General features: G+C 45.4%; 1 protein-coding gene across 1 annotated transcript in view; it reads left to right on the top strand.

Annotated features, from left to right (window-relative positions):
- Positions 1–1,544: 1,544 nt before the first annotated feature.
- The window catches only part of LOC123343831 (solute carrier family 23 member 1-like), a 64,054-nt gene continuing 46,779 nt past the window's right edge, over positions 1,545–18,819 (top strand). Inside the window, exons 1-3 of the mRNA XM_044979267.1 lie at positions 1,545–1,712; positions 4,471–4,623; positions 6,208–6,365. Coding sequence (XP_044835202.1) covers positions 1,659–1,712; positions 4,471–4,623; positions 6,208–6,365 — 365 coding nt within the window. The 5' untranslated portion in view covers positions 1,545–1,658. The remainder of the gene's footprint in view (positions 1,713–4,470; positions 4,624–6,207; positions 6,366–18,819) is intronic.

Raw genomic sequence — 18,819 nt, forward strand, 5'->3', positions numbered from 1 at the left:
TATTATTGTACCTAATGTTGTGTGAAATAAGAAGTAGGCAACGTGGTTTAGACACGCAGTGCACTGGATAGGCAGGAAATGGTCCATTCTCAAAATCAGTGTAGTTTCCATGCTCCCACCACTGCCATATGCATGTTGCTCTTTTTATGGTGGTTTAGCATTGATTGGCTTCATGGAGGAGGTGTTTTGAGGGATTTGCATGTTTAAAGAGTGGTTATTTGGGCTCTGATTCTCAAAGCTGCTTAGGTACCTCTGAGGATCTCAGAGTTGATGCACAAGGAAATGGAGCTGACCTGGGGGGTCATATCCAGTTTTGGTCACCTCAAATGAAGATAGGTGTAGCTGTAACTGCAAACTGCAAAGATCTAGAAACGGGCAATACATGTGGTTAGAGCTATGAGGAGAGTCTCATCTGATAAGATTGCAAGTGTTCCCTGATTTCAGGTACCTCAAGGGTTTGGAGGCCTGGATTTTCAGAAGTCCTGAGTAGCCACAGCTCTTATCTGAAGCCAATTGAAGAGATGGTGCAGATACTCAGCAGTTTTGGAATTCAGACCAAGGGTGTTTCAGGTTGGGCACCCAAAATCAGTGGGTAATTTTGAAAATGTTGCCATAAGGATTATTTAACCTGAGAAGGAGACAAGTTACAGGAGACACGATTGAACATTTATGATTATGAACGGTATATAGTCAATGTCAGACAAAACTACTGTTTTTAAATGCTATTTCATAATATGAAAGCAAAGAGACATTCCAAATTAGTGATCAGTATATTTAGGTGGAGTGCTGCTTCATACAGGGGACAGTCAATCTATGTAGTTCACAGCCTTAGGAAGCCAGTGAGTTAAATATTGACTTTTAAAGGGGCTGAATGAATTTATGAACAATAATATGTATCAGCTGCACTTATTAGGAAGAGGGTAAATAAATCTCATGCTTCAAGTCATCAACTATGTCAGTGGTCAGGAGCCCACATCCGTGTAAAGAGTTGCACCATTGAGCAAGTGCATTATGGGTTTCTTCCATCTTCCTCTGAAGTCTCAGGTATTGGTTGTGGTCTGACATAGGATCCAGTTTATCTATGTTCTTCATTCTCTTCATTTTGCAAGAAGGTTCACATACAGGATGAATGGGTTGTACCTGAGTCGAAAAATACAATAATGCATTCCACCCTGTTCATCATGCAGAGTAAGGGAAGCTGTCTGTGAACTGAGTTTATTAAAGAACAATGAAAGCTTTTTTAGAGGACCCAACCCAGGTGGAAGATGTTAATCTGAGTTGAATCAACAGTGTAGCCAACAAGGAAATGTTTCGTTTGACTGCAATCCCTTACCGAGCAAGGAAGGATTTTCTGTCTTCTTTTACTGATGCAATCTATCCAGGGAAGAGCAGCCTATCAGCATGCTCTGAGCACTGATTTTCTAATCAACAGAGATAGTGAATGATTTACACAGGACCAAAAAAAAAGAAAATTCCTTTATAATTCTTCTTACATGAACGGCTGGGACTGAGTTTGGGCTCCTGGAAATCAGGCTTCCTGTGCTGCTGAATAGTTGTTTGTTCAGGATTTTATTTATTGGAGCATGAAGTGATTTTTGAAGATTCCCTTCCTCTATTCTTTCTTTTTTAAAGTGAGACACTGAAGAAAATTGGAAGGAATGACACACTCAGCAGTCAAAGATGTCAATGGGCTGGAGAACCCCAGTTTTATGGTGAGTTTATTGCTTTAAGGAAAGTATAGCTTGCATACAGTTTGTATGAGTTCTGAGAAGGAAAACTAACAGGAGCAAGGGAGGAAAGGGGAAAGAGAAGCAGCAGAAAGAGAGAGCGAGCGAGACAGAAGGGGTGTGTTAGAGTGAATGAAAGGGGGAGGGAAGAAAGACAGATTGAACAGTCTTTCTAGGGTCCTTTGTAAAGATGAGGCTGACATGGTCTGGTATCTTCTTCACTACATCCTGTTGCTTGTACAATAGTAATTTAAAGGCTGTTTTGCTTCTTTGGAGTTCCTTTCTTGTATTCTATAAATAAGAGAGAAAAGATGAGAGGAGATGAACTGACCCTGATTCTACTATAGTCTACGTATCTGTTTCAGAAGGGATTAAACCTTCTGCCTGTTACTGTGTCCCTGGGTTGGAGATTTTATGTGATGACAAGGGCAGGGAAAATTAAAACTGGTGAAGGATTTGTTTTTCTTTCTTTTTGTTTTTTAAATGGGTCTATTTCAAAAGAGGTAAATTGACAGAGAAGTTGATGGAGAGAATTTGGGGTGAACTAGGCACAGTGCTCTGCAGATTTCCAGTACAGGAGCAAATTCACAAGTGAATTATATGTGGTGTGACTAGCAGGTGTGTAACTGTGCTGGAAATACTGGAAAACATATTAGAAGAAGGAGGAGGAGGAGAAGGGATGGTCTTGTGGATAAACCACAGGACTGGGAACTAAGGCGATGGGGAACTTTGTTCTCTCCTTCAGGATACAAGTAACTTCCATTAAAATCAAGAAGAGTTGTTCATCTCCTGAGGGAGGGTTTAAGAATTAGGTATCTGGATATTGTACTCTGCCACAGACTGTTCTGTTTGACCTTGGGCAAATCAGTTACTGCTCCGTGCCTCAGTTTCCCCATCTGGAAAGCAGGAAAAATAAAACTTAGCTCCCTTCCAGGAAGGCTATGAGGGTAAATGGGTTAACACTGGTAAGGGGCTTTGAGATCCTCACGTGGAAGGTGCTGTAGAAATACAAAGGGTTATTCTTTTTATTATTAAAATGCTTTCAGCCACAGCTCATTTCAGGCTTTTAATTTCCCTAAAGATTGATCACCTGGGTTCTTTGTGTTTCAAGCAGTTCAGCTTTCATGGGGGTCGACCTGAATATCTGAGCTTGCAGGATCAAGGCTAATAATTGTAACAGATAGGTAATGAATCTTTTGCCACAGGCAACAAGACAGAATCCAAGAGTTGTCCTGCTCAGACCCACTGCTGCAGAAGAGGCAAGGGCTTGTCCTGCCACAGAGACTTCTGCTTGTTCCCGCTTCTCCCAAAACGAGAGGTCGATTCCATTCAGCAGGGCCTCGGGCTCTCTCCTTCCCAAGATTCCCAGGCAGGATCAGGCATTCATGTGGAACTGGCAATGGTACATGTACTGTACTAGTTACTTTGCTATAAGCTTCTTTTCTGAACAAGAGCTCCAGAAAGTGAGCTTGCTTTTGTCTGGATACAGCTGTTTTTAATGCTCCCAGCCTGTCTACATAAGGACAAGAGATAGTGTTTTAAAATGCATTAGCCAATATGTTTTAGGCCTTTGCGCTTACTGTAGACTAGCTTGTCTATTGAGGATGAAGGTCCAGATATCTGGACATTTGGTGCAAATAATGCCATGTCACACCTACATATTTGATATATGTGCATCATTTGTCTTTTTTATTTTGACTTGAAAAGTTGTGTTTATTTTCTGCTCCTGTTTCTTCACTCTACAGTATCATTTGCCTTGCTTCCTTCAGGGGGAGACTCTTTCTCATTCTCGGGGGGCTGTTTCAGACACACCTACCCAGCTCCCTCATGCCTGTGATCATAGAGACCCACTCCAGGCCCTGCCCAGCCATTGCTGCTCCTCCTCTCCCCAAAGTCCCAGCTCCCACTGTGAAAGCTGCTCACGTGGGTGCAAGATACTCTACTCCCCTACTGCACCCCAGAGTCTGTGCATGCTGAGGTCTGGCTGAAAGGGAAGGTGAGCTGCTCTGCACACCCACTTCTGTCCAGGGATGTTCCATGAGGGAGCCTTTCTTTCTTGTCAGGGTGGGGTTAGCCCTAGGGGTACGGCAGGGCAGTGGCCCCCAGCCTCCCTTCAGTTAGGCAGTGCAACTTTAACAGCACCTCACTGGGTCTCTTGTTTCTTGGTTGAGCAGAGTTCCGGGTTGGTGGGCACTGGGTTGTCTGTGCATATAGCATGTTTGGTCATGGAGAGGGAGTGGGAAGGAGGAAGAACGTGCCTTGTAGTGGTACAAAACCACCGCCATAGCCCAACACAGGAGTGGGATGGGCAGCACATGCGGCTTTTCTCAGCTACAAAGGTGGGTCAGCGCACAGTGCGGCCTGGTAAGAAGGGGAAGGATAAAAGGTAGAAATGGACGGGGGGGCGGGTAACCAAGAGCACTGCGCCTCCCAAAATGACAAGAGTTTCATTGGATCCTCTCTCTCTCTCTCTCTCTCTCTCTCACACACACACACACACACACACACACACACACACACACACACACACACACACACACACACACACACTTTTTAAATACACTTCTTGTTCCCATCCCAGCCAGGTTGGAGTTAGTGTGAATTAAATTACCCCCTTTCCCACATATTGACAAGAACCTGAGAGACATCCACAGATCCCACTGAAGTCAATGAGAGTCGCAGGTGATGAATACCTCTCTGAATGAGGGTCTAACTGAGGAATGTTCTGTCCTGATCCCTACAGGTTGAAGATGGAGACCAGTACAGTGCCTTGTCTGAACCTGATGCTGAGGGCCTAAAGGAAAAGAAGAAAGACCAGGGCAAGAACTGCAGTACACTAGTGTACTCTGTCACCGACATTCCACCATGGTACCTCTGCATCCTGCTAGGGATTCAGGTGAGACTAGCAAGAACATGGTGGAATGGGGTGGGCGGAGGTTTATTGGCTTGTTCATAGCCCCGCTTAACAAGTAAAATGTGAATTAGGAAATGGCTCATATTTACTGGCCATGCCTGAAACCATCTGATTGGCTGTTGGTGATGTCAAGTCATCCCTGTTAAGTGCATGGGATCAGATTGTTTTTGTTTGATATTTATTTACACTGAGCTCACTGCAATACAAACCAGCAGATGCAGTCCCAGAGCCAGCGAGCTTGCGCTCTGTGGACAAACAGTGACAGACAGCCCATTGTGACAGAGTTATGGAAAATATCTAAAGGCTCCAGGCCCTCTGTGACTCCACTACAATAAAAGCTAAGCAGAAGTAGCACAAAAAAGAAACTGTGCAGCTTCTTTTAGTTTATAGGACTGTACGAGAGAAATACACCCAACTTGGGTGATACAGTGCAGACCAATGCAGTAGAATATCTATATGGTAAGATGCTTACCAGTGATTAAGCTAAGATAGTGATGCTGACTTTGTTTGGACACTTAGTTTGTGCTTTGTTCGTTTCTTAAAGTGATCTTATTAGTTTAGTTTAGACTCAAACTTTGGGCTCTGTAAAAATAAGGTTTTATGAAACCCAAGATCACTGGAAATATTTCCATAATTTGTTCTTAATTAAAAAGATTCTAATGAAAGCAACAGTTATTTTGGGGAAACGTAAACATTTCCTGCAGTGTTAGCACCCCAGATGTTGCAACACCATACTAGTGCATGGGAAGCAGAAAGTGATGTTGACAAGGAACAAAAGCTCTATTTTCATTGCCCAAGCTGAGCGAACTGCACGATCAGCATTAACAGTGAAAAGAAAATTGAATTTTAAAGATTCTTTTCGTGTGGATGACTAATTAAAGGTCTTTACACACATATGTATACTGGGTTTATTAAAAAGGTGGGGCCTGATTTTTCCACTTCTTTGCATCTTCTGTAGCTATTTACACTTATGCGAACAGAGTATAAAACGCTGCCACCAGGGTAAATGAGTGGCCAGTTCTAATTTGGTAGCATTTTGCGCCCACTTTGCTGATTCTCCCCAGTACTTGTGGCCTACGGGAACATGAGAAGTGGCATTAGGGACACTGCAGGCTGAGGGAGTTGATGCCCTAGAGCAAAGCAGAGTGTCTTGAAACACACATTTGGCATAAATCTAACCTGATACTTCCCTCCAGTTACCTGCCCCCTTTCCTGGTAGAGAGCCCTCAAAACAGCTTTCTCCAGGCCCTGGAAATGTGCTATTCCCATCGGACAGCCCCTTGGGAACTAGGTTCTGTTGTTTCTTCAGAGTGCCAAGTGGTGGTAAGGTGAGAAAAATGGATAAGGTTGGGATGGGTTGTTAAAGCTCTGACAGACACTTTAGAACAGGCCCCACCAGAAAATAAAACTTGTAGGAAAAAATTAAGGTTATCAGGAATTAGTGTTATTGGTGTCATTTGAGTCCAGATCTACAAGTGGCATTTCGCCTTCCCTCAACAGTAGAATAGTTATACTGGGCAGGTACCAGGGCCTGTTTCATGACAGTCTTTTCTCTGTGGTTCTTAGCACTACCTGACAGCTCTGGGTGGTCTTGTAGCCATCCCTCTGATCCTGTCCAAAGAGCTTTGCCTGCAGCACGACCCCCTGACCCAGGGTCACCTGATCAGCACCATCTTCTTTGTCTCAGGAATTTGTACCCTCCTTCAAGTCCTCTTTGGAGTCAGGTAGGCAAAATCCTTGCAATATAACCTTGTGACATTATTGACATGAACTGTGACCGTATAGATCATTGTTGCAACCAGGGTCCTATGGTTGCACCAGGTCTTGTACAGAGGAGGCCAATTGGGGTGTCTATGGGAAGATTGTAGTTTGCTGATTGTTATTATGCTGTCTATATGTGTGTATAATTTTTGTATTCGAAGTTATGAATATTGGCTATGTCCTTGTTTGATTCTAAGTAGCCTCAGTGTTGCATTTGGTCAGCTTCTTGAGAAAGGACTATTCTCAGTAAGTGCCCAATCAAGAAACACTTAACTGACAATGGACTTGGGGAGATGCCAATCCACATCTGAGCTTTCCTGGGAACGTTCAAACTAACATGTAAACAATGGTGTCAGCCTGCAAAAGCTGAATCATTCATAGACATGTGACTTGCCCAGATGACTGCAAACTCCATCTTGAGTGAATTTTACACAGGAGAACAAAGGGGTTTCCACCCACAAGAGAGAGACTATATAAGGCCCTGGAAGCCCCTCCATTTTGTCTTCAGCTGGCTCAAAACATTGCCTCTCCACCCCAAAAAGATGCCTGAAAGAAATTGGAACAAAGGACAGTAACTACAGGGGTGTGAGTGATTGCTGGACCCAGATTAGGAAGGAGTCTAGTCTGTAAAAGAAGCTTATTGGAATATCTCTGAGGGTGAGATTTACCTGCATTTAGTTTCCTACTGTATTAGGCTTAGACTTGCATGTTTTTGTTTTGTTTTGCTTGGTAAATTACTTTGGTCTCTCTCATATTACTTGGAACCACTTAAATCCTACTTTTTATATTTAATAAAATCACCTTTTGCTTATTAATTAACCCAGAGCACGTAATTAATATCTGGGGGAGCAAAAGCTGTGCATATCTCTCTATCAGTGTTATAGCGGGTGAACAATTTATGAGTTTACCCTGTATAAGCTTTATACAGAGTAAAATGGATTTATTTGGGGTTTGGATCCCATTGGGAGCTGGGTATCTGGGTGCTAGAGACAGGAGCACTTTCTAAGCCATTTTCAGTTAAGTCTGCAGCTTTGTGGGACGTGGTTCAGACCTGGGTCTGTGTTTGTAGCAGGCTAGCATGTCTGGCTCAACAAGACAGGATACTGAAGTCCTAAGCTGCCAGGGAAAACGGGCTCAGAGGTAGTCTCAGCACATCAGGTGGCAGTCCCAAGAGGGTCTCTGTGAACCCACCCTGTCACAGTGGCGTAATCGAGCAGGATCTGTGCACAGCTGATTGCTTTGAGATACTGGTAGTGATTTTAAGTGAGTTTTGAGTGTGATGACTGGAGAACAGAGAAAGTGGTTACTGGTTTGTTATTTTCTGTTTGTTTATTTCGGGTGAGGAAATAAGCACAAGAACGTAGGAAAATGACTACCAGTGAGGCAGCTACAAAACTAGAGCTGGCCAGACTGGAAGCAGAAGAGAAGGCAAAGGACCGTGAGTTTCAATTGAGGCTCAAAGAAGCAGAGACAGCCAGGGAGGAGACTGCACACAGAAGGGCTATGGAGGCAGAGGCAGCCGCTCACAAAAGAGCCATGGAAACCCAGAGGTTAGCCCTGGAGTTAAAAGACAAAGAGATTGAAGCCCAGAGGCTAGCATAGCAAGATGCTCAGCAGGAGAAGGAAAGAGAGAGGCGGCTAGCCCTGGAGTTAAAAGACAGAGAAATACAGGCTCAGATTGAGGCCCAGAAGCATGAATTGACTGTTATGGAGTGGAAGAAACAAAACTCTTCAGCAGCTGACTCCACTTCCCCAAAAATCCACAAATGGGAATGACTATGTCCACAATATGATGAATCCAGTGATATTGCTGAATATTTCATCACCTTTGAGAGACTGTGCACCCTTCATGCAATTCCTGACGATCAAAAAATGACTAAGTTAATGGCAAAATTGACTGGAAGAGCTCTGGACATATTCAACAAGATGCCTATTGATGATGCTTCAAACTATGGTAAATTTAAGGAACTGGTTTTGAAACAGTTTCAGATTACACCTGAAACCTACAGGGTTAAATTCAGGAGTCTTAAGAGGGGATCTGGATTGAGTAATGTGGCTTATGTAAATGCAATGAGAGATTTGTTGTGTTGAAAGGGAAACTGAGGCTCGCCCACTCACTGATCTGATGGCTTATTGCCAAGATGGGTCAACTCTGGAAAGTATGGAAATCTGTAGTCAGCTGACACCAGTCGAAAAGGGGGAAGTGTTGTCAATGCTGCAAAGATACAGTGAGGTATTTTCCAAAAAAACTGGGAGGACACAGTTTTTGTCCCATAGAATCCTCACAAAAGGGGCTCATTTCCCCCCCCCCCCCCCACACACACACACACGCTTCCAGGCCTCACAGGGCCACCCGCAAGGTGAAGGAGCAAATTCAGGCTGAGATACAAAGCATGTTAGACCTGGGACTGATTAAGGAATCTGACAGTGTGTGGGCTTCCCCTGTGGTCTTGGTCCCCAAAAGGGATGGCACCGTTCGATTTTGTGTAGACTCTAGAAAACTTAATGCTGTCCCTGTAACAGATGCCTCCCTCATGCCAAGAATTAATATTAATGACATGCTGGATGTGCTGAGCCAGCCAAGCATCTTAGTACCTTTGATCTAACCAAAGGTTACTGGCAGATCCCTTTGGAGGGGGAGGCACAGCAAAGATCAGCTTTTATCATTGACATAGGGCTCTATGAATTTACGGTGTTACCTTTTGGTCTGGTAAATGCTGGTGCAACCTCCCAGAGGCTGGTTAACAGAGTGTTAAATGGTTTGCAGAATTATGCTAGGCATACATAGATGACATTGCTGTATTCAGCAACACCTGGGGTGACCACAAGGAGCACCTGGAAGTTGTGCTATCAGAGCTCACAGAAGCTGGACTAACCATGAAACCCTCTAAGTGCAAGATAGGGGCAGCTAAAGTCCCTTATCTGGGGCACTGGGTGGGGGTGGGGCAAAATATCCCCTGACCCTCTTAAGGTGGAAGCCGTCGTAAAATGGCCCATACCCCAAAGTAAAAGGCAAGTCCAATCCTTCGTAGGCTTGGCAAACTATTACGGGAGGTTTGTGGAGGGGTTCAGTGACATTGTATCCCCAATCACAGACCTATGTAAAAAGCATCAACCTAATAAGATAATTTGGTGAGAGGCGTCCCAGAAAGGCATCAACAAGGTAAAAGCACTTGTTAGGGGGCTTATTCCTTCACCCTCTCACTTCCCTGGTCCTTCTTGCATGAACAAAGAGCAACAATACCCGAAGTCCAAAGGCGCAAACAATTCAATGTTTATTGGGGTGAACTTCCAGCAAGCATGATTCCAGTTTCCTTCCTTAGTGTCCCCCTTCCCAGCTCTGACACCACAGAGCCTTGCCTGTGTCCCTGTTCCCATCCCCTGTTCCCATTTCCCCCTTTAGCAAAACATGATCCCAATTCCCCCATCCCCAGTCCTTGTTCCCATTCCCCCCCTCCACTTCCTGATTCACTGCAGACTATATAGTAAAACTTGAGTTCTGCTTAGCTATACCTTAATCAATCATTTTACTGAAATTTAACTAACCAGTCCTAACATATTGTAACATGGTTATTTAACCAATTATATCCCACCACCTTAATTGATTAATTATGTATGCCCTAGCAAAATTAATTATACAGCAGACAGAAGCAATCACAGAACCAGACAGAGACCATACAAATAAACATACAAAACAATACAGAAGTGAGGATTTTACAACTACATCTATACAGACAAGGGTTTTCCAGCTGTGTCTATTGATAAGTGAGTTCTTACCAGACAGCATGCTATCAAACTAAGTTTCCTTTTACATCTTTTAGGCTCTTCCTTTTCTCTGGAGGTGATAGATCGGATCACCTTTCTAACAGCCCCAGATTGTCTTATTTCAATATGACTAAACAGGGCCTCAGACTGTCACAGTAAGAGAAGGCCATTACACAGACAGACAGTGATTTTTTATTCTTTCTTTTATATCTCTATAACTAGCTAAGTGATAAGAATACACCTAAATTCTTAAAGTATAGGCCTTTGCAGACAGGCCTGAATATCTATATCCTAACAGCATTCTTGTCTGCGGAGCCTGTGCTGGCCAGCCCTGACTTTGATAAGCCTTTTGAATTGTGTACTGATGCATCAGACACAGGGTTGGGTGCTGTGCTGATGCAGCCAAGGGAAGACAGCAAGAAGCATCCCATTGCGTTCCAAAGCAAAAAGTTGTCCCCTGCTGAACAGAATTACTCTGTCATAGAGAAGGAGGGCTATGCCATTGTGTGGGCTGTCAAACAACTAAGCGCTTACCTCTTCAATAGGAGGTTCAGGATTCTAACTGACCATTCACCTTTGGTATGGGTTCACTGGACTAAGGGCACAAACTCCAAACTGCTACGCTGGAGCCTGGTCCTGCAGGAATTTGACATGGAGATTATGCATGTTAAAGGAAAGGAGAACTGGGTAGCAGATGCCCTGTCCAGAAAAGAGGAATTTTAGGTATACTGCCTCCACCATGGACAGTGTCCAAGTCTCCGCCATAGTTCAGGAGGAGGCTGTGATATTGCCCATTCAACTCCATTTCATCTTGTTACTTAACATACAACATCATACCAAGCACACATTTTGGATCTTATTTTCTCTACAGCTTTTTCAACAATTTTATACTTTCGTGCAAGCATACCTTTTACAGATATTATCAATTTACTTGACCGTTCTATTTGGCCTAGTGTGCCTTGATTAGTTTGTATCGCCATATCCCAATCTGTATCATTCCACTCGATTTCCCTCAAATTTGGCAATGTTAATCTAGGGTGAGTCATAAAGGTTTTAGTCATTTGAGGGTGCCATTGATATTGTTCGTATTGGAAATGAGTTATGTCTCCACAAGTACACCACATCTCTTGGTCCATAAACCAAGTTTGGTTGTTTATTGTTACATTACCCTTTTCCTTTTGATGCTAACATATATCTTGGTTTATTTCATATAATCCCCACCAACCATTTTTTCACTGTAAATTCATGGTGAGATTACTTCCTTTCCATTCCAAATTCCAATTTCCTTCTTTAACCAAGGTACCCCATTCCCATTGGGCTCCTAGTATTTGCTTCCATCCTAATCCAGGTATCCACCATAATCTATTCCCTTTGGGTACTATTTCATAGTACCCTGTTTCATTTCCCCAGGTGCTGGCATATATTACCGGATACACTTCCTGTGCCTTTCCATTGGCTACACCGGAAAGGAAAAGAGTGCACTGACGTATGATACATGTATGCACTTGCACCTTCCAGGTATCTTGGAACGATTGATTAATGTAAGCATAGTAACTCAATGCCCAGTTAAGACTCTGGGGCCAAGTTCCTTTTTGGCTCTGTTCCAAGATATCTTTCCATTGTTCTCCCAAGATTCCCTGGGCTTCCATACAAACTTCTCCCCAGGATAATCCTGAGTGAATATCCCTTATTTGTTTAACAATATCCAAAACACTTTCCCCCAACAATTCACTCAATTCCATCACAGAATATCCCATCTCTTGATCCATTATTTCCCCTTGTTCCCCAGTATGTGTTGACTCCATTAGCTGCTTTAAAGTCTCTCTCATTCTTTTCCCTTAGGGTAGAGAGGCTCCATGTGTTTCCCAATCCCATTCCAGTGTTTAGTGTTTTCCCACATGGTATCTCTTTTGACCATTCCTCTTCGTAACCATCCTCTGTTACCAAATGTTGGGCCCTTGGGGCTACTACCCCTGGATGGATCTTCAATAGCTCCCAGCGGAGTAGATTACTGTCATACCAGTTAAAAAGGTCCACAGTAATTAACTTGCATACACTGCAATTTATTTGAGAAGGAATTACACAAGCAGTAAAAGGTTACATTAAGCACATCACTCCTATGCTAGACATTAAAGAATTATACATTAAGAGCTATACAGTCCTCTTCTTTCAACATCCCAGACTCAATATATTTTATATTGTGCAATCCATTTAGAACAGTTAGGGTAATGAGTGTTAATCATACAATCTTCAAGGAATAAGTTTATAAAAACTTTGAATCTGGACCCATTGTATATGTATCTGCGTCCATGATCACGGTCTGGAATTAACCATTCCATACATTCAGGGGAACAATTGGTTAAATTATGATGTTCCTGGGTCACTTTGGTTATTATTAACCCATGTTTTACCTTCTATATGTTGTATACTCCCTATATATGAAGTATGGCATCTTAAAGCACATTGATGTTCTTCAGGAAATTTTCATCTAGATACTTCCCATCCCTCAAATCGGGTGTTATGGCAATGTCCCTTCACCATTATCCATTCATTTCCTAATTCCCATTCGAATACAGATTCACTGCCATCCCCTAATGAACATGAGGTCTGAGTACACCAATTAGGGTATGTCTACACTACAAGAGTAGTTCGATTCAACTTAACTCGAATTTGTGGAATCGACCTTACAAAGTCAAATTTGTGTATCCACACTAAGGACGCTAATTCGACTTTGTGAGTCCACACTAATGGGGCAAGCGTCGACATTGGAAGCGGTGCACTGTGGGCAGCTATCCCACAGTTCCCGCAGTCCCCGCTGCCCATTGGAATTCTGGGTAGAGCCCCCAATGCCTGCTGGGGGAAAAAATGTGTCGAGGGTGGTCTTGGGTAACTGTCGTCATTCAACCGTCACTCCCGTCGGCGGGCAATCAGTTCGCGCACTTTTCTGGTGAGTGACAGCGCGGACGTCACAGCACTGCGAGCATGGAGCCCGCTGCAATCATCGCTGCACTTATGGCCGTTGTCAACTCCTCGCACCTTATCGTCCACCTCTTCCACAGTCAGCTGCTGAGAAATCGGGCGAGGAGGCTTCGGCAGCACGGTGAGGACATGAAGTGTCAGAGTGGCACAGACCTCTCAGAAAGCATGGGATCCCGCGCCGTGGAGATCATGGTGGCAATGGGTCATGTTCATGCTCTGGAATGGCGATTCTGGGCCCGGGAAACAAGCACGGACTGGTGGGACTGCATAGTGCTGCAGGTCTGGGATGAATCACAGTGGCTGCGAAACTTTCGCATGCGTAAGGGCACTTTCCTTGAATTGTGTGACTTGTTGTCCCCTGCCCTGAAGCGCAAGGACACCCGGATGCGAGCAGCCCTGAGTGTGCAGAAGTGAGTGGCCATAGCCCTCTGGAAACTTTCAACGCCAGACAGCTACCGGTCAGTAGCGAACCACTTTGGCGTGGGCAAATCTACCGTGGGGGTTGCTGTGATGCAAGTAGCCCACGCAATCGTTGAGCTCCTGCTCTCAAAGGTAGTGACCCTGGGAAACGTCCAGGTCGTCACAGATGGCTTCGCCGCGATGGGATTCCCAAACTGCGGTGGGGCTATAGATGGAACTCACATCCCTATCCTGGGACCAGCCCACTAGGCCAGCCAGTATATTAACAGAAAGGGCTACTTTTCAATGGTGCTGCAAGCACTGGTGGACCATAGGGGATGCTTTACCAACATCAATGTCGGGTGGCCGGGCAATGTTCATGACGCGCGTGTTTTTAGGAACTCAGGTCTGTTTAGACGCCTGCAGGAAGGTAGTTTCTTCCCGGACCACAAAATAACTGTTGGGGATGTGCAGATGCCTACAGTGATCCTCAGGGACCCAGCCTACCCGCTAATGCCCTGCCTCATGAAGCCCTATACAGGCGCCTTGGACAGTGACAAGGAACTCTTCAACTACCAGCTGAGCAAGTGCAGAATGGTGGTGGAGTGTGCTTTCGGACGTCTCAAGGGGAGATGGAGGAGCTTACTGACTCGCTCGGATCTCAGTGAAACCAATATCCCCATTGTTATTGCAGCTTGCTGTGTGCTCCACAATCTCTGTGAGAGCAAGAGGGAGACCTTTATGGCGGGATGAGAGGTTGAGGCAAATCGCCTGGCTGCTGATTACGCTCAGCCAGACAGCCGTGCGATTAGAAGAGCCCAGCGGGAAACGCTGTGCATCCAGGAGGCTTTGAAAGCTAGGTTCCTCAGCGAGCAGCGTGACCTGTGACTATTCAGTTTCTTTACAGAGAAGCTGAACCTGCCCCTGTTTCTTTACCCAGTTACTGTTGACTATCCTCTGCAGTTACATACCCCATTCACCCCGTTTCCCCCCTTCCAACACACGTGTAAAAATAAAATCCATGTTTCATTGTTACTTAACAACATTTTCTTTATTAATGACTTTGCGTTAAAGAGTTGAAACTGGGACGCAGACTGTGCTGAGTAGGGTGTGTAGTGATGTAAAGACCGCTTCTAAACTCGAGGAATGACAAGCTCCTGCTCCTAGAGCGGTCCGCAGTGCCGGACTGGTTGTTTCAACGGAGCCTGCCATCCCTCCTTTTTGGGACTCTGTGTGCGGGGGCTATGTGACCTTGTGGCGGGGGAGGACGGTTACAGATTCCCCTGCTGCATGGCTCTGTGGTCCAGGACAAGGACCGCTGCATAAGATCTGTAACCACCCTCCCCCGCTACAAAGTCACATACCCCCCACCCACACAGAACATGGAAACCACCTCCCATACCGACCAGGGTGCCTACTGACTGTACTGTGTGTGTGACCTGCTGCTGATCCTGCCCCCGTGTCTGTACCCTGGTAAAGGTGACTGTCCTATGCAATTACCAACCCCCTTCCCCCCCCGCCCTTCAAACACAGTCTTCTGTACAAAAACATGACAGAAACAGTAATGAACAGCAAAGTATGTTTAATAATCAACTAGACAGTTAGGGGATGAAACTGGGATTGGGGCTTGGGTGAGTCAGGAAGGGAAGGACTTCTCAAAATTTAGGGAATGAGAGCTTTTGGGTAATTGAGCACTCTGCTGGGGTGGAATGACAGTTTTCATGGCCCCTGGCGCCCCTCCTTCTGGTTATTTTGGGTGAGGGGGGTATGGGACTTTGTGGCGGGGGAGGGTGGTTGCAGATACACTGCAGGGGGGCTCTGTCCTCCTGCCTGCGGTCCTGCAGAACATCCACAAGGCGCCGGAGCGTGTCCATTTGCTCCCTCATTAGTCCAAGCAGCATTTGAGTTGCCTGCTTGTCTTCCTCACGCCACCTCTCCTCCCGTTCGCTGTGTGAGCGCTGGTACTGAGAGAGGTTCTCCCTCCACTGGCTCTGCTGGGCTCTGCTGGGCCGCCTCGGCTCGGGAGCAGCCCATAAGTTCAGCGAACATCTCGTCCTGTGTCTTTTTCTTTCGCCGCCTAATCTTTGCCAGCCTCTGTGAGGGGGATGCTGGGGCAGGTCGGGAGACAGTCGCAGCTGTGTGATGGGAAAAAGGGAGTGAATTCCTTGCAAAGATACATTTTTGCGAACAATGAACACAGTCTAGTCTGTCTCTGTGAACAAGACCATGCACAGCACCTATCTCATGCGCACTCAGGACAAGTTCGAATTTTCGGCCTTCGCTTTCATTGCCTGGGGTCTTGCACTGGAGATCAGACAAGCGGGGCAGGACAGCAGAATCCGTGGAACAGCCAGGCATGGTAAGCCATAGACTTTAAGCTGCTTAAAACTTAATGTATAGCAGTGCCCTCCTGCTGCAGGCAATCTGGAAAGCATAAACTCTGCCCCTGTTCCACCCCCTCGCGGCTGTCCCCGGGAAAGATCCCTGTATGCTGCCCCTCTGCAGCCTCCACCACGTGGCTGTAAACCGACGCTTATTGTTATGCAAAGGAAAAGTGAAGCATTCCCAATACTAACATTACACTAATTCCCCTAATTAAATGCAGGAGTCGCCGAGCGAGATCACCCTGAGGAGGGTCACTGAGGCAGATAGAGAGCGCATGCTGCGTGAAAGCCAGCACAAACCAGGGGCCTATGCTGCCATGCTTGTGGAGGCAATGCTCCCAGAATACCTGATGACAGCCTGGCGCGGAAAAGTGTGCTACCACGGAGCACCCAATAAGGCAGCTCTCCCCAGGAACCTCATGCGTAGGCTTTTCGATTACCTCCAGGAGAGCTTCGTGGAGATCTCCCAAGAGGATTTCTGTTCTATCCCCATATACATTGACCTTCTTTTCACATAGTTAACATTCCTGTTCTTTCAAAAATAAATGTTTACATGTTTATAGCACTTACCGACTGATCCTTCCCCTGATTCAGGGTCCGGGTTAACGACCGGGGAGGGTTGGTAGGGGATCTCTGTGAGGGTGATGAAGAGATCCTGGCTGTCGGGGAAATCAGCATTGTAAGCGCTGTCGCCTGCCTCGTCCTCCTCAAACCCTTCCTCATCTTCCCCGTCCACGGACATCGCCGAGGAACTGCCCGTCGACACTATCCCATCGTCAGAGTCCGCGGTCACTGGTGGGGCAGTGGTGGCAGACCCACCGAGAATGGCATGCAGTGCCTCATAGAAGTGGCATGTCTGGGGCTGGGCTCCGGAGCGTCCGTTGGCCGCTTTGATTTTTTTGGTAGCCTTGTCTCAGGTCCTTGATTTTCACGCGGCACTGCGTTGTATTCCAGCTGTATCCTCTGTCTGCCATGGCTTTGGAGACCTTCTCATAGGTCTTTGCGTTCCATTTTTTGGAGCGCAGCTCCGAAAGTACAGACTCATCGCCCCACACAGCGAACAGATCCAAGACTTCCCGGTCAGTCCATGCTGGGGCCCTCTTTCTATTCTGAGATTGCATGGACTCCTCTGCTGGAGAGCTCTGCATCGTTGCCGGTGCTGCTGAGCTCGCCACGATGTCCAAACAGGAAATGAGATTCAAATTGGCCAGACAGGAAAAGGAATTCAAATTTTCCCGAGGCTTTTCCTGTGTGTCTGGTCAGAACATCCAAGCTCGGACTGCTGTCCAGAGCGTCAACAGAGTCGTGCACTGTGGGATAGCTCCCGGAGCTACTAAGGTCGATTTCCGTCCACACATAGCCTAATTCGACATAGCCATGTCGAATTTAGCGCTACTCCCCTCGTCGGGGAGGAGTAAAGAATTCGAACTAAAGAGCCCTCTAGGTCAAACTAATTAGCTTCCTGGTGTGGACGGTGCACGGTTAAGTCAAATTAACGCTGCTAAATTTGACATAAACTCCTAGTGTAGACCAGGCCTTACATTCCCATTGACATATGTTCATATTCTCAGTGATGTTATACAAGTTCACAGTTGCTCCTATATCTATGGCAGGAACCTCAGTCCCATTTTCAAATCAAGCTCCTTGAATTATACATTCCTGGGGTGGTTTGGTTCGAAGGACCTTTTCTTGGGGTTTCCATAGTTCCCCAGTTCTAGTATCGATAACTTGTGATTCGTGAATTCCTGACTTATGTATACAATTAGTTACACTTGAGGTCCAGACACATTGTTCACTATCTGGATCATATTCCCATTCAGCTACCAAAGTGTGTTCTTTGGAAGTTCCTTGCCAGCCTTTTGTCAGTTCCTTGTATCCATATGGACACACATGTTCTATCTGTTATATGAAAGGTCCATATTACTTGAGTGTCCTTTTTGGCCCCAAAGGGATTAACAGATTCTGTTACTATACAGTGCCAAACTTCTCCATCTCCCACATCTAGTTAGTCTTCCTCATCATAACCTTTACCAGGTCTGACCACTCTTTCCAGTCTCTGGACCAAGGAATCTGCTGCTTGGATAAAAAGTTGTGTGTTCTCCTTTTCCTTTAATTCTGGGAAGATAAGCGTTGTTGAAATAGATGTGGACAATGCTACAGAGGTCAGCTCAGAGCCATTATTTATAGTAAGGTTCATGCCAATTGGAACTGTGCCTAAATCTATATTATCCTCAGCAGTTAGAGACCATCTCCGAATTTCCCTTCCTGCTTTTTCAGTTGGAAGAGGGGTTGTTATAGGTCTGCATTCTATAAAAGGTGGAATTAAGGTAAATGGACACTCATATCGGAATCCCCATTCTATTCTCCTATAGAGATGCTCTCCTGGTTCTACAAATACTACTTAAAATTTCTCTAAGCATCTCCATCATGGATACCATCATCACAAGAACCTCTTCCTGGTCAGGAGTAGGTCCACCATACAGGATCTCTACTCCAGAGTCTCATGACATTCCAGTCCCAAGTCATATATCTTTCCTTTGCTTTAATCACCTCTCCGTGAGGGGTGACTATAACACTCAGTCCTATTTCTCGCTGCTTTACTCATTCAAGATTGGTACCCCCAATTTGAAGGAGAAAATCTGTACGTATCCTTGGTATAAACCCTCATTGTTGTTGGAATTGCTTGATCTCACAGTCTTTGGTTGCTTCTCCCGTGGGACAGCTAGATGGTGATCCAGTAGCCATGTGGTAGATGAACCCATAGAATACCCAACAAAACAGTATGTTCCTTGCTTCCATGGATCAGTCTGTGAAAACAAATAAATGAACAAAACACAGGCCTCTAAGATTAGTACATCTTACATGACTATATTTATATCTACCCTATATA

The sequence above is a fragment of the Mauremys mutica genome, chromosome 1, assembly GCF_020497125.1.
Source record: "Mauremys mutica isolate MM-2020 ecotype Southern chromosome 1, ASM2049712v1, whole genome shotgun sequence".
Lineage (NCBI taxonomy): Eukaryota > Metazoa > Chordata > Testudines > Geoemydidae > Mauremys > Mauremys mutica.